This window comes from Caloenas nicobarica, chromosome 2, assembly GCF_036013445.1.
Source record: "Caloenas nicobarica isolate bCalNic1 chromosome 2, bCalNic1.hap1, whole genome shotgun sequence".
NCBI classification, from domain to species: Eukaryota; Metazoa; Chordata; class Aves; order Columbiformes; family Columbidae; genus Caloenas; species Caloenas nicobarica.
In genome coordinates, this window is record NC_088246.1 from 44,575,674 (window position 1) to 44,589,161 (window position 13,488).

The following is a 13,488-nucleotide window of genomic DNA, read 5'->3' on the forward strand; positions in this document are numbered from 1 at the left end:
TTGACGCTCCTGGTCTAGATGGACGACGATGGCCCGTGGTTGGGGTTGGACTCCCCAAATCACGCGCACTCACTCATGAGGCTGCATCGCGTTTTCTCGTGGGGTGTTTTTGCAGAGAAGGCTGGCTCAGCTTGGCTCCTTGGACCTGACGTGGTCCCAGCGCCTGCGTGTGGACAGAAGTCCGGGAGATGAGTTCGGAAAGGCCCCACGTTGCCCTTCCCTAGTGCTGGGGATCCCCCACAACACCAACCCCGGGTCGGGGTCCCCCACACCGGCGCAGCCGGCCGGTCCCCAGCGCCCGCCCCGGCAGGCGGCTGCCCCGCTCCCGCCGCAGGGGCCGCTCCGGGCGGGCTGCGCGGCCTCCTGGGCGGGCGGCACCCCCCACCGGACCCGCCTCTCTGCCCGGGGCCGGGCGCCCAGCACCCTCCCCCCGGCGCGGAGGCGAGGGGCTGCCCGCGGCGCCGGGGCCACACAAAGCGGCGCGGCGCCGCCTTTCCCGCCGCCCCTCAGGCGGCAGCAGCAGCCCCTGCCGCCCCCCCCCCCGGCGGCGCCAACGATGGAGCCGCCGGTGCCGCCGCCTCAGGAGCAGCCACCGCGCCCTCGCTCCCACACGGTGACCACCACCAGCAGCTCCTTCACCGCCAACCTGTCGGCCAGCTCCAGCACCCTCGCCTACGACAGGGAGTTCCTGCGGACCCTCCCCGGGCTCCTCATGGTGACCGAGATCGTGAGTGACCGCGGGCAAGGCGGCGGCCGCGGCGCAGGGGCCGTGCGGCGGAGCGGCGGGCGGGCGCAGGGCGCTCCGCAGGTCTTCGGGTCACCCCTGTGGAGCGTTCCCGCCGCGGTTTGGAGGTTGGGCTGTTTGCCCCCTCAGTTCATCTCCTGAGGAGGCTTCGGGGGGTCCGCAGCGGCAGGTGGAGCGGAGGGAAGGGGCAGTGGGGACGCGATGCTCCCGCCTGGAAACTATCGACAAATGCGAGAGTAACACAGGGCACACGCGGTCCTTTCAGTCTCCCGCCGTGTTTGCGGTACCATCGCCTCTTGTAGTGGAAAAACTGAGCGCTGGCTGACTTTTTGGACGCTTTTCTTTAGCTACATTGGTTGCGTGCGCTTCGTACTTTCATAGCGCACAAACAGCCGTTAAATGAGAATTAATTGGGCAACTTATCTTCGCTTTGTAGGTCAATAAAACCCAGTTCTGTATGCTCTTAGTGATTAGATACACCTGTGCAGAGCGGGATACAAGCTAACACCTTTTGCTTTTGGTACTGATTTTATTTTTTTTTCTCAGGTACTTTATCAGGTGTAAAGGAATGGCCAGGCAGGATGGGGCTTAGAAGCTTGTCTCAGCGAGCAGGGCAATGCTGGGATCCGTCTGGGCGACTGCCCGCTCTCCCTGCGTTAAGCGATAGATACTCAGCATCTCCACTTAAAAATAATGAGTTTCCTTTAGGTCTGCTCATCTACACTCTTAATAGCTAAGGAACTTCAAGAGCTGGTTGCCCCAACTGAGTGTTTTGAGTTTTCTTTGTGATGTCTTTGCTTTGATGATGCTGGAAGGATTAACTTATCTGACCAGATTCGTTTTCAGGGCTTGAAAACGTTGTGTTTCACCAGAGCAGTGGAATGAGTGTTGGTTTTGCAGACTTCAAAGTCAAGATTACCGAGCAAAGCTTCAGGCTGCCAGGCGGTGCAGGACCTCTGGCAGGAGCAGTGCCATGGGAGAGAGGATGCGCATTGAGGTGGCGGCTGCTGCGCGGGCAAGGAGTGGTGAGGGTGTGAAGTCAGAGCCTGCTACCAGTTGGTACCTTGGATGCCGGCACGGTTGGGAATTCTCACGATCTTTAGTAGGCAGGTGATGGTAGGCTTGTTTTGGTTGTTAAATACAGGGGATGCTTCACTGTCAGAGTTGTGGTAGATCTGCGAATGAAGAAGTCTTAGTTTTTTTGAAAGAAAAGCTGCTTTCTTTTCCACTCTTTTTTCAGTTACTAATTACAAGAAAGGTTCATAATTCTGTTGTACTTTATCTGAAGAGTGATCCCACTGTACATTATTAAGACAGGTGCCCAAGGCTTTTCCCAGGCTCTGCTGGAATGTTGTATATTCAACCTGGCTGCAAATACTGTGTCAGCTGCACTTCCATTGAGCTACATGGCCACAGGGCATGGACAGGCTCTTGCTTACTCATTGTTGGAAGTGTGCTTTCTAATTTGTGTTGACAGATGATGATATTTGTGTAGCTTACCTTTCTAAACAGAGTGATGATGTTTTTTAGGGGGACTTTATTTGCTATCAGCCATTCCTGACTCCTGGAATAATTATAAAATGATTCTTCAGCCACCATTATGAGATGCTTGAGTGCATTAATATTGATATTTAAAGCCAGCTTTGGCTTAAGTTTTGTCAGTGCTTGAGAACACATTTACCAGCTTCAGAAAGAAACACAATGGTACCTGAATTTGTAGGCTACTGCAGAGTTGTGTCTGCACTACAGGCTTCCACACATGTATTTTTATTGATCAACAGTGTGAAGACATACAGTTCCTGGTCAACTCAAAGGAGCCGATAGAAATCTGTAGTGTAGATGAACTTATACTGGTTTGTGATTATATATTTGAGAGAATGGAGGGCAGTATTAATAAAAAGTTGAAAGCAATAAGGCAGGTCCTACAGAAGTGGAGAGTTACTAGATACTGCCCTTGAGGAAATGCTTCTGGTTTTTAACTCTGCTTATTTTAAAGCACGTAGAGTAGCTGTTCTTCTGTGAAATTAAAGGAAAATAAAAAAATATTAGTGAATACCTTGATATGGAATTAACTGAAATAAAAACTGTTATTAAAATCAAATAAGTTGGTTTATATTTATGTGTGTGTATATACATATATGTTTGGCATTGTTTTTTGGCCAAACCTTTTCCACCAGTTCTGTATATACTTTTTTTTTTTTTCTTCTGAGATAAAATGTGCTTTAAGAAACCATGACCTGCTTTACACAAGATCTCTATTTCAAAATCAGTTGTGCATACTCAGCAGTAATGGAGTTGTGTACCCCCAATCAGTCAGTTCTTGCTTGTTCTGACCATCTTATTTATACAAAAGGTGTGGCTTGCCTGCACAGGTTGGCTCCTCAGGATATTTCTGACCCCGCTCACCCCCAGCTCACAGCATGATCCTTCTGCTAAGGATCTGTAAATGGGACAACTTCATACATGTGTCTGTATTTCAGTGTCAGGAGTTTGCAGCGGGATAGATCATTTTCAGTCTGAGCACCAAGCTATCAAGTGCAGCAGCTGTGGTAAGAACAGACCTTTGCTTCTGCTGCCCCTGCTTTGGAGACACCTGTGAGATGGGCAGGGAAGAGGACTGTTTTTGGTAAGATTGTTATCACTTCAGTTACTTATCTGCCAGAGCCCTGTTCATTAGGATACTACGTTAAAGCTAAGCCAGGGCTGTTAAACAACAGTGCTAAATGCTTTGAGTTTGCACTGTAGGGCTGCCTAAATTTTTAATTACTTGTGCTGTCAGTCAGCGAAGCGCAGGCAGCAAAAGGGGCACAGTTTGTGGCTTTGGAACTGGACCTCTTGTCTCTGTATAGGAAAAGGGCAAATCTGTGTTATTCTTCAACCAAAGAGAATGGAGAAGCACAAAGTTACCATGTAAATTAAATCTTTCCTTCCCTTAAATGAAGGATCTTGATCAGGTTTTGCTTTTACCTCCCTAATTAGTGTACTGTGAAGACGAATAAACTGCTGTGTGGATTGCCACGTGCACTCGTAACCAGCCTGCTTCTGCACTGAGGCTGTAGTTTAATGGCACAGTAAAATCAGCTGAGCAGTTCCTACTAAGAGATTCTTTGCGATGCTGCAAAACACTGGTCTGCTATTAACCCAGTCTGCTGTTTACAATTTGTTCAAAATGAGTTAGCTTTATAAAGACAGGTTTTATGATGGACCTGGTATTATCTGTCCTTCACGTAGCTGCTTTAAAGCTGGTATAAATCTGGAATGAGGTTGACTGTGTATAGTGAGCACTAATGAAATCACACACCCAAACCTGGTTCAGCTTAATTTTGTAATGCCGCTTGGTCTAGCACTGCACACATCTAGTATGAATGAACACAGAGCTGCAGCCTGAAGCGTGGGCTAAATTACCTGGTGCTGACAGATTTCCATTGCCTTTACATCTGCCTCCCTGACCTGAGGGCGTGTAAGGTTTCCTGCCACTTACTGGTAAAGAACTGGGGGCAGTTTATTTCTCTGCAAAGAGCAAAATAGAAAATGCCACTGGATTTCTGAGAGAGGCCTTTGGGAACTAGCATAAAACAATTTTTCGGATGTTTATCCAAATTACTTAGAAGTAAGGATGCTTGCTGAACAGGGCAGGAGCTTCTGACTTGGGAGACTTGGATTCACTGACCTTAGTTGGCCAGTGAATACTGACAATGAATTTATCTGCCTTTCTCTAGCATCTCTGAATGATTTCTCCATTTGTGGAATATGGATATAAATCTTTGTAAGGCACACTGAGATCTGTTGGTGAAAAGTAGCATATTAGAAGTGATGTTACATAAAGTCTTTAATTAAAGATCTCGATCACCTGAGTTGACACTGCAATAAAAGTATATCCTACAGAAGATAATTGAGACTTATTCCTATAGTGTAACTGCCCCCCGCCCGGAGGATTTATATTTTCAAAAGAAGCAAGTATAGCAATTTCCAGAGATGTCTTTTGAGTGTTTCTCTTCTGTACAATGCTGGCCCAGAAAGACTATATATTTGTCTTCCTGGGAATTTTATGGCCAAGATAAATGATAGTTAGTGATACCTTCTGACAGTTTAAAATCAGCTTCTGAAGTCAAGCATTATGGATCACTTTGCAGAAGTGGAGAGTTTTGTGGTTGCTATGGAGGTAATTATAAAAATATTTACTTTTTAGAGGGACGACATTGGTTCTGTCAGGGTTTTGCTTCACACCAGTATGTTGCTAGATACAGTCCCTCATAGAACTTGCTCTGTGAATGTTAAGGCTTGTGATGGCTATTTGTCCTTAACAAAAACACACACTATATAGCTTAGAAAGGTTTGGAAGGTTGTTATGCTGCTGCTGCAAGTGAAAGCTTGCGATGGTGTAAATTTTAGTAAATTGTAATTACAGTTGCATTTCTTCATGCAATTCTATGCAGATAATTATTTGAGTGAAATGCCCAGAGTAAGATATAGACTTGAAATAGAAGCCTAATAAGAGGTTCTTTATATTGTTGGCATCACATAGCATTATGGTTTGAAATTATATTTCTGGTCAATAAAAGTAATTTTGGTCACTATTTCATTTTTGTTCAAATGTAAGACCCTTGAAGGCTTAATTAAGAAAAGACATCTTGTTGAATCTTCTTATTCTAGTAGAGTGGTCAGCCTCAAAATATTAAACAGATGTTGAAAGTTATGTCAGATTTAAGATACTGAGATTACCCAAACCAGAACAACTGGGCATGTCCAAATGTTTGTTCAGTTGTCTTTTCCCCCCTTTTTTTCTAAGAGATGCATACAAAACATCTATAGATATTCAGGTTTTGGATTAAGTTGGCAGTGAAACCATGTATATGTTAAGAAAAACAGAAGTAAGACAGTGGGACCATCTACTGTGAAAAAGCTAAAAGACAAAAATTGTACTTAATTTTCTAAAGCTCTCCTTGCATTTAGCTTTTTCTTTTAGTCTTATGCCCTCTGTGACTGCAGTTTGGAGTTTTGTGTATAGATCCCATGCTCCTCCTGCACCCCAAGTTCTTGGGTAGCCCTCAGAAACACAGAGGGACTTTCATAAAACCCCTTTCCTCACCTGAGTAGCAGCAAGACTTTATCTTCTATTAGGAACTGTAAAGATTTGTGTTTTGGGGGGGGGGGTTGTTGTTGCTTTTGGGTTTCATTTGTTCTTATAATGCAGTTTTTGCTGCAGTCGTAGCATGTCTGATTGCATGTAGTTGACAACATTGAGGCACCTTCTGACATGCTGAACGAGTGTGTTACCTAGAGGAGGTGTACGTAAGCGTGGTCTTAAAACGATTCACTTTGAATTACTGAGTGAAAAGAAGTATCCTGTACTCGTCAGTCACTTCATGAAGTAGCTTCATCTTCCTGTGCATGAATAAGAAAACACACAATGTAAAGTCTAAGCTCTCTCCTGTGCTCTTGATCAGACAAAACTCTCACTGAAGTCAGGTTTCTGTTCTCCCTTTCTTTAGGTGCTGTTTCCTATCACCAACCCTTAGTGTAGTGGATACACATATCTATATGATTTCCATCTTCCTCTAGGGTCATATAATTGTTTAAAGTTCCATTTCCTTAAAGGTCTTTGGTTTCCTGCACAAGATCAGGGTGTTTCCTTAGGAAAAAAGAACTATTCGGGGGATGCAAGAAAACAGAAGCTTTGGAAAGAGTTGTCTGGAATGTGCACGAAGTGTAGATAGAAATAGTATTAGGACTGACATGGTAAGAAGGTGAAAATGCCTCTCAGTTTCAATGCAGATATTTTACAAAAGGTCAAAAATGCAAAATATTCTCAATACCTCAAGGTTAAGGTGGAATGTGTATGAAATGTTATTATCTCTTCATGAGGAGAATGCTTTACAGACATACTTAAACATCAACTTTGTTCTTGGGTGGATAGTAAATATAATTCCTTCTCCCTCACCCCTCCCAAACTCTAGAAAGCAATTTCTTTCTTTTGTACCTACAAAAATTCTTATGCAATCCAAAGCTATTTTTTTTTCCTTCAGTAGCCTGTCTCTGTCTGTTGGTGAGATGTGCAGTCCTCCCATTATTCGTAATGGAACAGGTACAGCTTCCTCGGCTCTTAGCTTTAGCAGGATGCTGTGACTGGGTATGTGACTCGTAAGGATGAGTGCTGAGGCTAAAACCATCATGGTCTGAGGACAAATTTTGATGATGCTGTTGGAAAGATATTGGGACTGCATCCCTGAAAGAACTGCCTTTTTTCTGGTGATGCCATCTGGTCCATTAAAAATCATTATGGAAGCTATGGAAGACTTTCCCTCCCCCCTGCCAAGAAGTCCCATGTCCCTGCATAATTGTACTATGGGAACTGAGTTGCTTGTGAGAAGAGTGGTATTGTCAGATACAGCAAATGATGGAGATTCTTGATGCTGCACTTTGTCCTAAAATGAATACAAATCCTTCATTCGTCTTTGTCTATTTTCTCTGTGATTGTTGGTTTGTTGTTTTTTCCCCTGATGTGTTATAGTCTTTTTTTCCTCTTTTCACATTGGGATTCCTGCCTTCTCCTTGGAATGATTTATTACACATTGTTAAGACCTCAAATTAGAGGATCTTGAAGTAGTGTATGCCGATCTAAAAAAAAAAAGTTTTCCATGCCATGTATGATGAAGAGGTATATTTGCTGGCAGTGTAGTAGGAATGTGAGCAGGTAAAGGACAAAGACAAAAAGGTCAATTGACTATGAATCACACTAGACTCTTGCAAAATCATAAATGCCCCCCAGGTTTCTGACTCCTTGTCTTAACCATTAACAAAGTGGTTCTTCTCCAGCAGGAGCAGATGCCCTTTGCTCCCAGCCCTGGGAGCACTCTGCACACCTGGGGACCCTGCGCATGCGTCTGCTCTGTCCTGTGTCCTGCAGCAACAGGCAGGGTTGGAGCAGCCCTGGCTCAAGGATGCTTCCTAAAAACTGGATTCTCAAAACCACAGAAAAGTTATCCTAGGGACTCTCAACCATTCTGAATGGGAGCGTAGCAGGAATTATGTTGTGCTGCCCTTGTTTGCTGAGTACGTCCTCATTCATCCTGCTGATCTTTACTATTCTCCCCTGGGAATAGTAGTACTGTATAGTCAGTTTCTAATGGTCCTGCTTTTATATACATATATATATATATATGTATGTATGTATGTATTTTTTAGCTTCATTTTTCTTTTGGATAAAGTACTTATTGTGACAGTGTGATACATCTGCACTTCTTCCTGTTCCAATTACAGAAAAGCAGTAGCAAGTATGTCCTTGCAGAGAGGACCAGGCCCTCTTTTCTAGGGTCAAATAGCAAACAGATTTTAGCATCCATCAGACCTTTGGCAAAGTAGTTCTGTTCATCTGGCCTGAGCCAGTTCCCGTGGAAGCTGCTGGCACTGACTCACCTGCCTCGGAAAGGAGTGGCTCAGGTATGAGACTGGTTGAACTCCGGGGGACGAGGGACTGAGTAAGGAAAGAATAGAGTCACTGCTCTCAGTCGAAGCTGGGTCTAGTCGAAGGAAGGCTTGGTGTTAAGCTTATATTAGTGGACTGCAAGAGGCTGGGGTCTTGGTTCCACACTCATTAATACTGGATCCAGGCTTTGCTACATCACTTCGGTACACGGACTTGGATCAGTCCTGGGCACAACTGCATTTTTGCCAAGTTAGAGCACAATATGGAGTGTTTACACTATTCATTTTCACAAGGTACGGGTGTGCAGATGATGCTGATGCAACCACAAGTTTGTCGAGACAAAAATCTTTGAAGGAAAATAAAACAAATTTCAACAAATTGGTATCATTAGAGGGATGCTGTCCCAGGAGTTTCTTCTGTGCAGCCACAATATTTCTGGTCCAATATGGGATGTGCTAAAATCTGCAGAACTGAGGTGAACTAAGTAGGCATGGTAATAATCAGCAATATGTTATCAGTCTTTGAATATATCATAATCTAGGTGCAAAGAATATATATATTAAAACATGCTAGGTAGGACTGGAAGGAGGCCACATGGGGAAAGCAGCTTCCCTGATCATGCTCAGGTAATTGCTGCTTGTGTTTGGCTGATAGCCTGATCTGTGCAACTTGAAAGGAAACCTGTCAAGAACCTCTGCTTCATACCTGAAAACAAGACTGGTTTCTATCAGCTTTAAATGTGACTGCTGTGTCCAGGCCTGGATTTAAATATATTAAAGGTGACATTGTTTCGCACAGACTACTTATTTAGCCTGGAATCTGTACAGCCACTAACAGGACCCCCCCCCTTCTTTCTTTTTCCCCCTTGTGTGTGTATAGTGATTACATGAAAGAGTCCCTTTAATGTCTATTTTAGCATCTGCTCATTCAACAGAAGTGCTGTTCCCAAGGCTGCAGCTCCTGCAGCAGGTAATAGCTGAACATGGCAGCACGGTTTTGAGAGGCAGGAATTAAGCATTGGGGGGGATCAGGGGAGTAGGCAAACCTCCAACAGAAGAAAAACCTCTGCAATGTATCTTTAAAATGACACTTCAGCTGATAAATCAATCAGCGTTGGTGGTCCCCAACTGGAGACAGTCACTGTAGGGCAGGCTCTGACAAGGATCAGGTGAGGGGAGGGTGAATCCATGGTTGGATGTCTGCTACTGATGTAGATTGGAAAGTGTAAACAAATGCACAGTTGTCTTTTAAAGGCTCAGAGCACAACTGTGATACGAGCTGTGCATTGGTTTGGTTTTAGTTTAATTTCTAAACCGTGATGTATCTTGCTGCCAGTAACATCATATGCTGTTCCAAAGAGCTTGCGTGTGTGTAGACATATACAAAACCAATAAAAAATATTATTACAGCTGAAGGCCTTGGAAATGAAGAAGCTCCAGAACTGATGTTCACCCTAGCAATGTTGGTTTGGTATTGGATTGTGTGCAGACACTGGAATCTAGTCAAAACCTGCGTGATCACTTTATTTTTATCAAGTAACTTCTGACACGGTCATTGCACAGGAGAGTTTTTCTGGGAGTTACTGGGATACTGTGCACACAGCACTGGAGGAAGGCATGTCATGAGTAAAGAAACGGGTTATTCAAAGAAAAAGGGTGGTCTCCTGGCTAATTGATTCCTTGGAAAATCTGATTTTTATCTTCTGCTTGCGCTACAGTGTTCCTGTGGGATGCTAGATAAGGCAAGTAAGCCTGGCATTTCAGTGTGCTTGCTTTTCTCATTTTCTGGGTCCCCAGCTTTGGGGCTGAGAAGCAAAAGAAATGATTATTCGCAGTTGTAGCTGAAGTCTGCAGGAGCCATGTTCTGATGAGGCAAAATGTGGTGCCATGTTTAGTGCTGTAGGAAAAATGACTTTTCCAGTGAAATTTGGCAAGTACTTTTGACCTTGATTTTAGTGCTCTGTCTGTAAAATTGGGATGCTATACTACTTTATCTCACAGAGATGCATTTAATAGTTTACTAATGACCTGTGAGATAACTCAGATAATGAAGTACTTTTAAAGGGCCCATGTGGATACAAAGCCCTGAATTGCACCCAGGGACCAACTCTGCAGGCCACACAAGTAAACAAGGTGAAAGCAAAATAATGGGAGGCATTGGCTCTGAAGAAGGCTCTGCCTTCTGTTGCTGCACGCAGGTGGTGGTGGTGTGGAGAGGGGAAAAGTGTGTGGTCACGTCGTTACAGACTATACCATAATGTATACATAACTAATGATAGAATTAAGATGTATGAGAACTTTATTTCCGCCTTTGTTGCATACTTAAGGGAAAGCATTTCAACTTACGTTTCTGCCTTTCTATTTCTTGTGCAATCTTTGCCTCTTCGTCCCAAGTCTTAACTTTCCAACTCTTGTAGTTGTGGGGTTTGTTTTGTTTTTTCTTTTTTGTCCCTTCCTTCCTTCAAGCCTTTCTTGCCCAGCAGCTCAGGGTAACTTGCTGAAGGCCTGTTTTGCATGATCTTCATCCACACTGCTCTTCTTCAGGCTTGACACAGGGAATCAGCACAGAAGATGGAGCTCCTGCCATAAGAATTTGGCAAAATGGGGCCTTGCGAGAAAGAGGTGTGACGCAACTGAAAGAACAGGCTCTGCTCAGTATGAGACATCCATCTTTAATGGTTTTATAAAGCTGTAGGTGGACAAAGCTATGAAAAATACTGTAGTATTTTGGAAGAATACTTGAAATACTTTTAGTGATACAGTGTTTTAGGTTATCGGTGAATATTGTGACGTGTTTGGTCCTTGCATTGTGGGAGGTGCTTTCTTTTAAACAAACAAGTGCTTTTGGTTGAGCCATAGGCATAGAGCAGGTTGGACAGACTTGGGTTTTGTCATCAGACCTACTACGATGTTGTGATGACCTCAGTGAAAGATTACTAAAAAAGCTGAGAAGTTCTTCAGGATGAGAAATTCAGGATACAGGGAAAAGCAGGATCTCGATTGGGATTTCTGATCTATATTGGGAAGCCTCACTGTGTGCGTAAGCCATGTTCATTGGACTGTGTAATACACTTAAAACAGTTATTTAGTACCATAGATTGCTGGTTGACCTCCAAGATGGAAGTATTTCTCCTTTCCTGTGGAGTTACTAAGATAGAGCACGGTACAAATGTATACGGTATTGGTGTTTTTTCTTCTCCAAATGCACAGCAACGTGGCTTATGTCAGAGTCTGGATGCCATGTAAAATTCCTACTGGAGAGAAAGATAGTTGTCATTGAGAAACTACTATATTTACTTTTGGAAAACCACAATCCTTATTTTACTGTTTTGAGTAGATTCTTGTATTAATGAGACTTTACTTCAAAAGGCAGTGTGCAAGAGGAAAGTAATGACCTGCTGGAAGAGATGGGTTCTCTTGTGCCTTGTTTTTTGTTTGGATTATGACCTCCATCTGGAGATGTATAAAACCAGTTTTGAACATATTACACAGGCCTATAGAACTATAATCGAATGGTGAGACTTACCAAGAGTGGAATAATGATAAACAACTTTTTATGTTACTAATCACATCTTCATTGTTCCATTTGGTATGTTTAAAGACTTTTCCATGTTTATCTTCTCAGCAAAAAGGGTAGGAATCTTAGCCAGGAGAATAAGGTTTACACACATTTTGTTCAAGCTTGGGATTTCTTTATAGACTTTGGCAATCGTGAAACATGACCAGACACTTGCACAAAGAACTTGACATTCTCTTTATATGGTAACAGAGGACTATCTAGCAAATGTTTGCCTGAAGTAAGCAAGTCAAGATAATGTGTTAAAGGTGAGATGGGGTCTCTTAGAAAGTGTTTTACCAGGTCAAGTTAAAATTAAACAGAGTACACAGCAATATATGAGATGGAATTCTTTAAGCTTGGTTACATCTAAATTTCTCTTTCTTATTAAGATGAACAGTGAAATGCTAGCCTCAAAAAACAAAACAAACCAAAACAAAAACCTCAAACCACAAACAACAAAAAACCACCACAACCAACCAAAGCAAACAACAAAAAAACCACAACCCACACACAACAAAAACCTACCCCAAAAGTAATTTTTGCCTAAAAAATTGGTAGAAAACAGGTTTATTTCAAAATGTCTCTTCAGTTTAGGTCTCGGTTTAAAAAAAAATGTGGAGAAGTGCCTTTTAAAAGAACACTTAATTTTGACTGGTGGTGGTGGTTCTCTCTGTAATGTTACATAGACAAAGTACACAAACAAGATGACCTGAGAAGAGGTGCAAATAGAGTCCAGATGAGCTTATGGGAACAAAATCCGACTAAGATCCAATGTACACATATGGTATTGTTACGAAGAGAAAGTTATAACAAATCAGTTTTTGATGCTGTTAAAACCTGCTGCAAACTTTCCATTGACTTTAGTCACCCTGACATATCTGCACATGAAATAAAAAGAACATGAAAGCCTGCGTACTGCTAAGACTACACACGCTAATCTGCACTTATATTGTTTGCTGGGCTCTTAAAAAACAACAGCTCCTTTCCGATAGTCGTTTCCTTTCCACTTGTGAGCATTGCTAAAGGGGCAGCTCTGTTGTTCCTTCCTCAGTGCCCAGAAGCTTTCCCCATTTGTTTCATTTGCCAACTCTATGGATTAGTCTAGTAAGAGATCACCTCCCTTAAGATATTTCCTCTCTGGTACCCCCGTGTGGAGTACTTGCTTTCAAATTAGACTGAGATTAAGAGGAGCCTAATTGACGCTTTTAACCTTTTTTTTGTGTGTTGACCTACTGTGCTAGAACTGACTTTGGGAAAATTAAAGGCAGTTAACCTAGTTGTTACCAAGGTTCCCCTGCAACGTGCTACCTGTTTGTTTATGCATTTCATATGCGCAGTTTCTTTGGCTTGAACAGGGTAGCTGATAAATGATAAAAGGGGAAGCTGTGCAGGTCCGTTCCTCAGATAATGTATAACCCTAGTGTCTAATTCACATATTTCTTTAAAGCTCCCTAAAGTCATGCATCCCACAGTACAAGTAGGTATATTATTTCATGATGAAGCGTTAGTCACTTTGTTATATCTGCATCGCTGTAACCTCATGATACTCTTAAATCCTAGGTGTCAAAACAGCTTAACATCACAAATGTCAATTTAAACATGTTCCTTCAGTCCAATGAATGAGTGTGTCCCCTGGCTTTCCTGCGCTGTCACTGGATTATCAAATTAAATATGCCTTCTCCTGTATCTCTGTGCATGCTGAGTTTTTCCTTTTCCCTTTGTGTGAAATAGCAAAGCTCCCAGCTAGTGGTGTGTTTCG

General features: G+C 43.0%; 1 protein-coding gene across 3 annotated transcripts in view; it reads left to right on the forward strand.

The window, feature by feature from the left end:
- The first annotated feature begins 491 nt into the window (after window positions 1-491).
- Window positions 492-13,488, forward strand: part of CMTM8 (CKLF like MARVEL transmembrane domain containing 8) — a 37,199-nt gene continuing 24,202 nt past the window's right edge. For all 3 annotated transcript variants that reach the window (XM_065629594.1, XM_065629595.1, XM_065629596.1), the window contains exon 1: window positions 492-727. In XM_065629594.1, coding sequence (XP_065485666.1) covers window positions 557-727 — 171 coding nt within the window. In that variant the 5' untranslated portion in view covers window positions 492-556. The remainder of the gene's footprint in view (window positions 728-13,488) is intronic.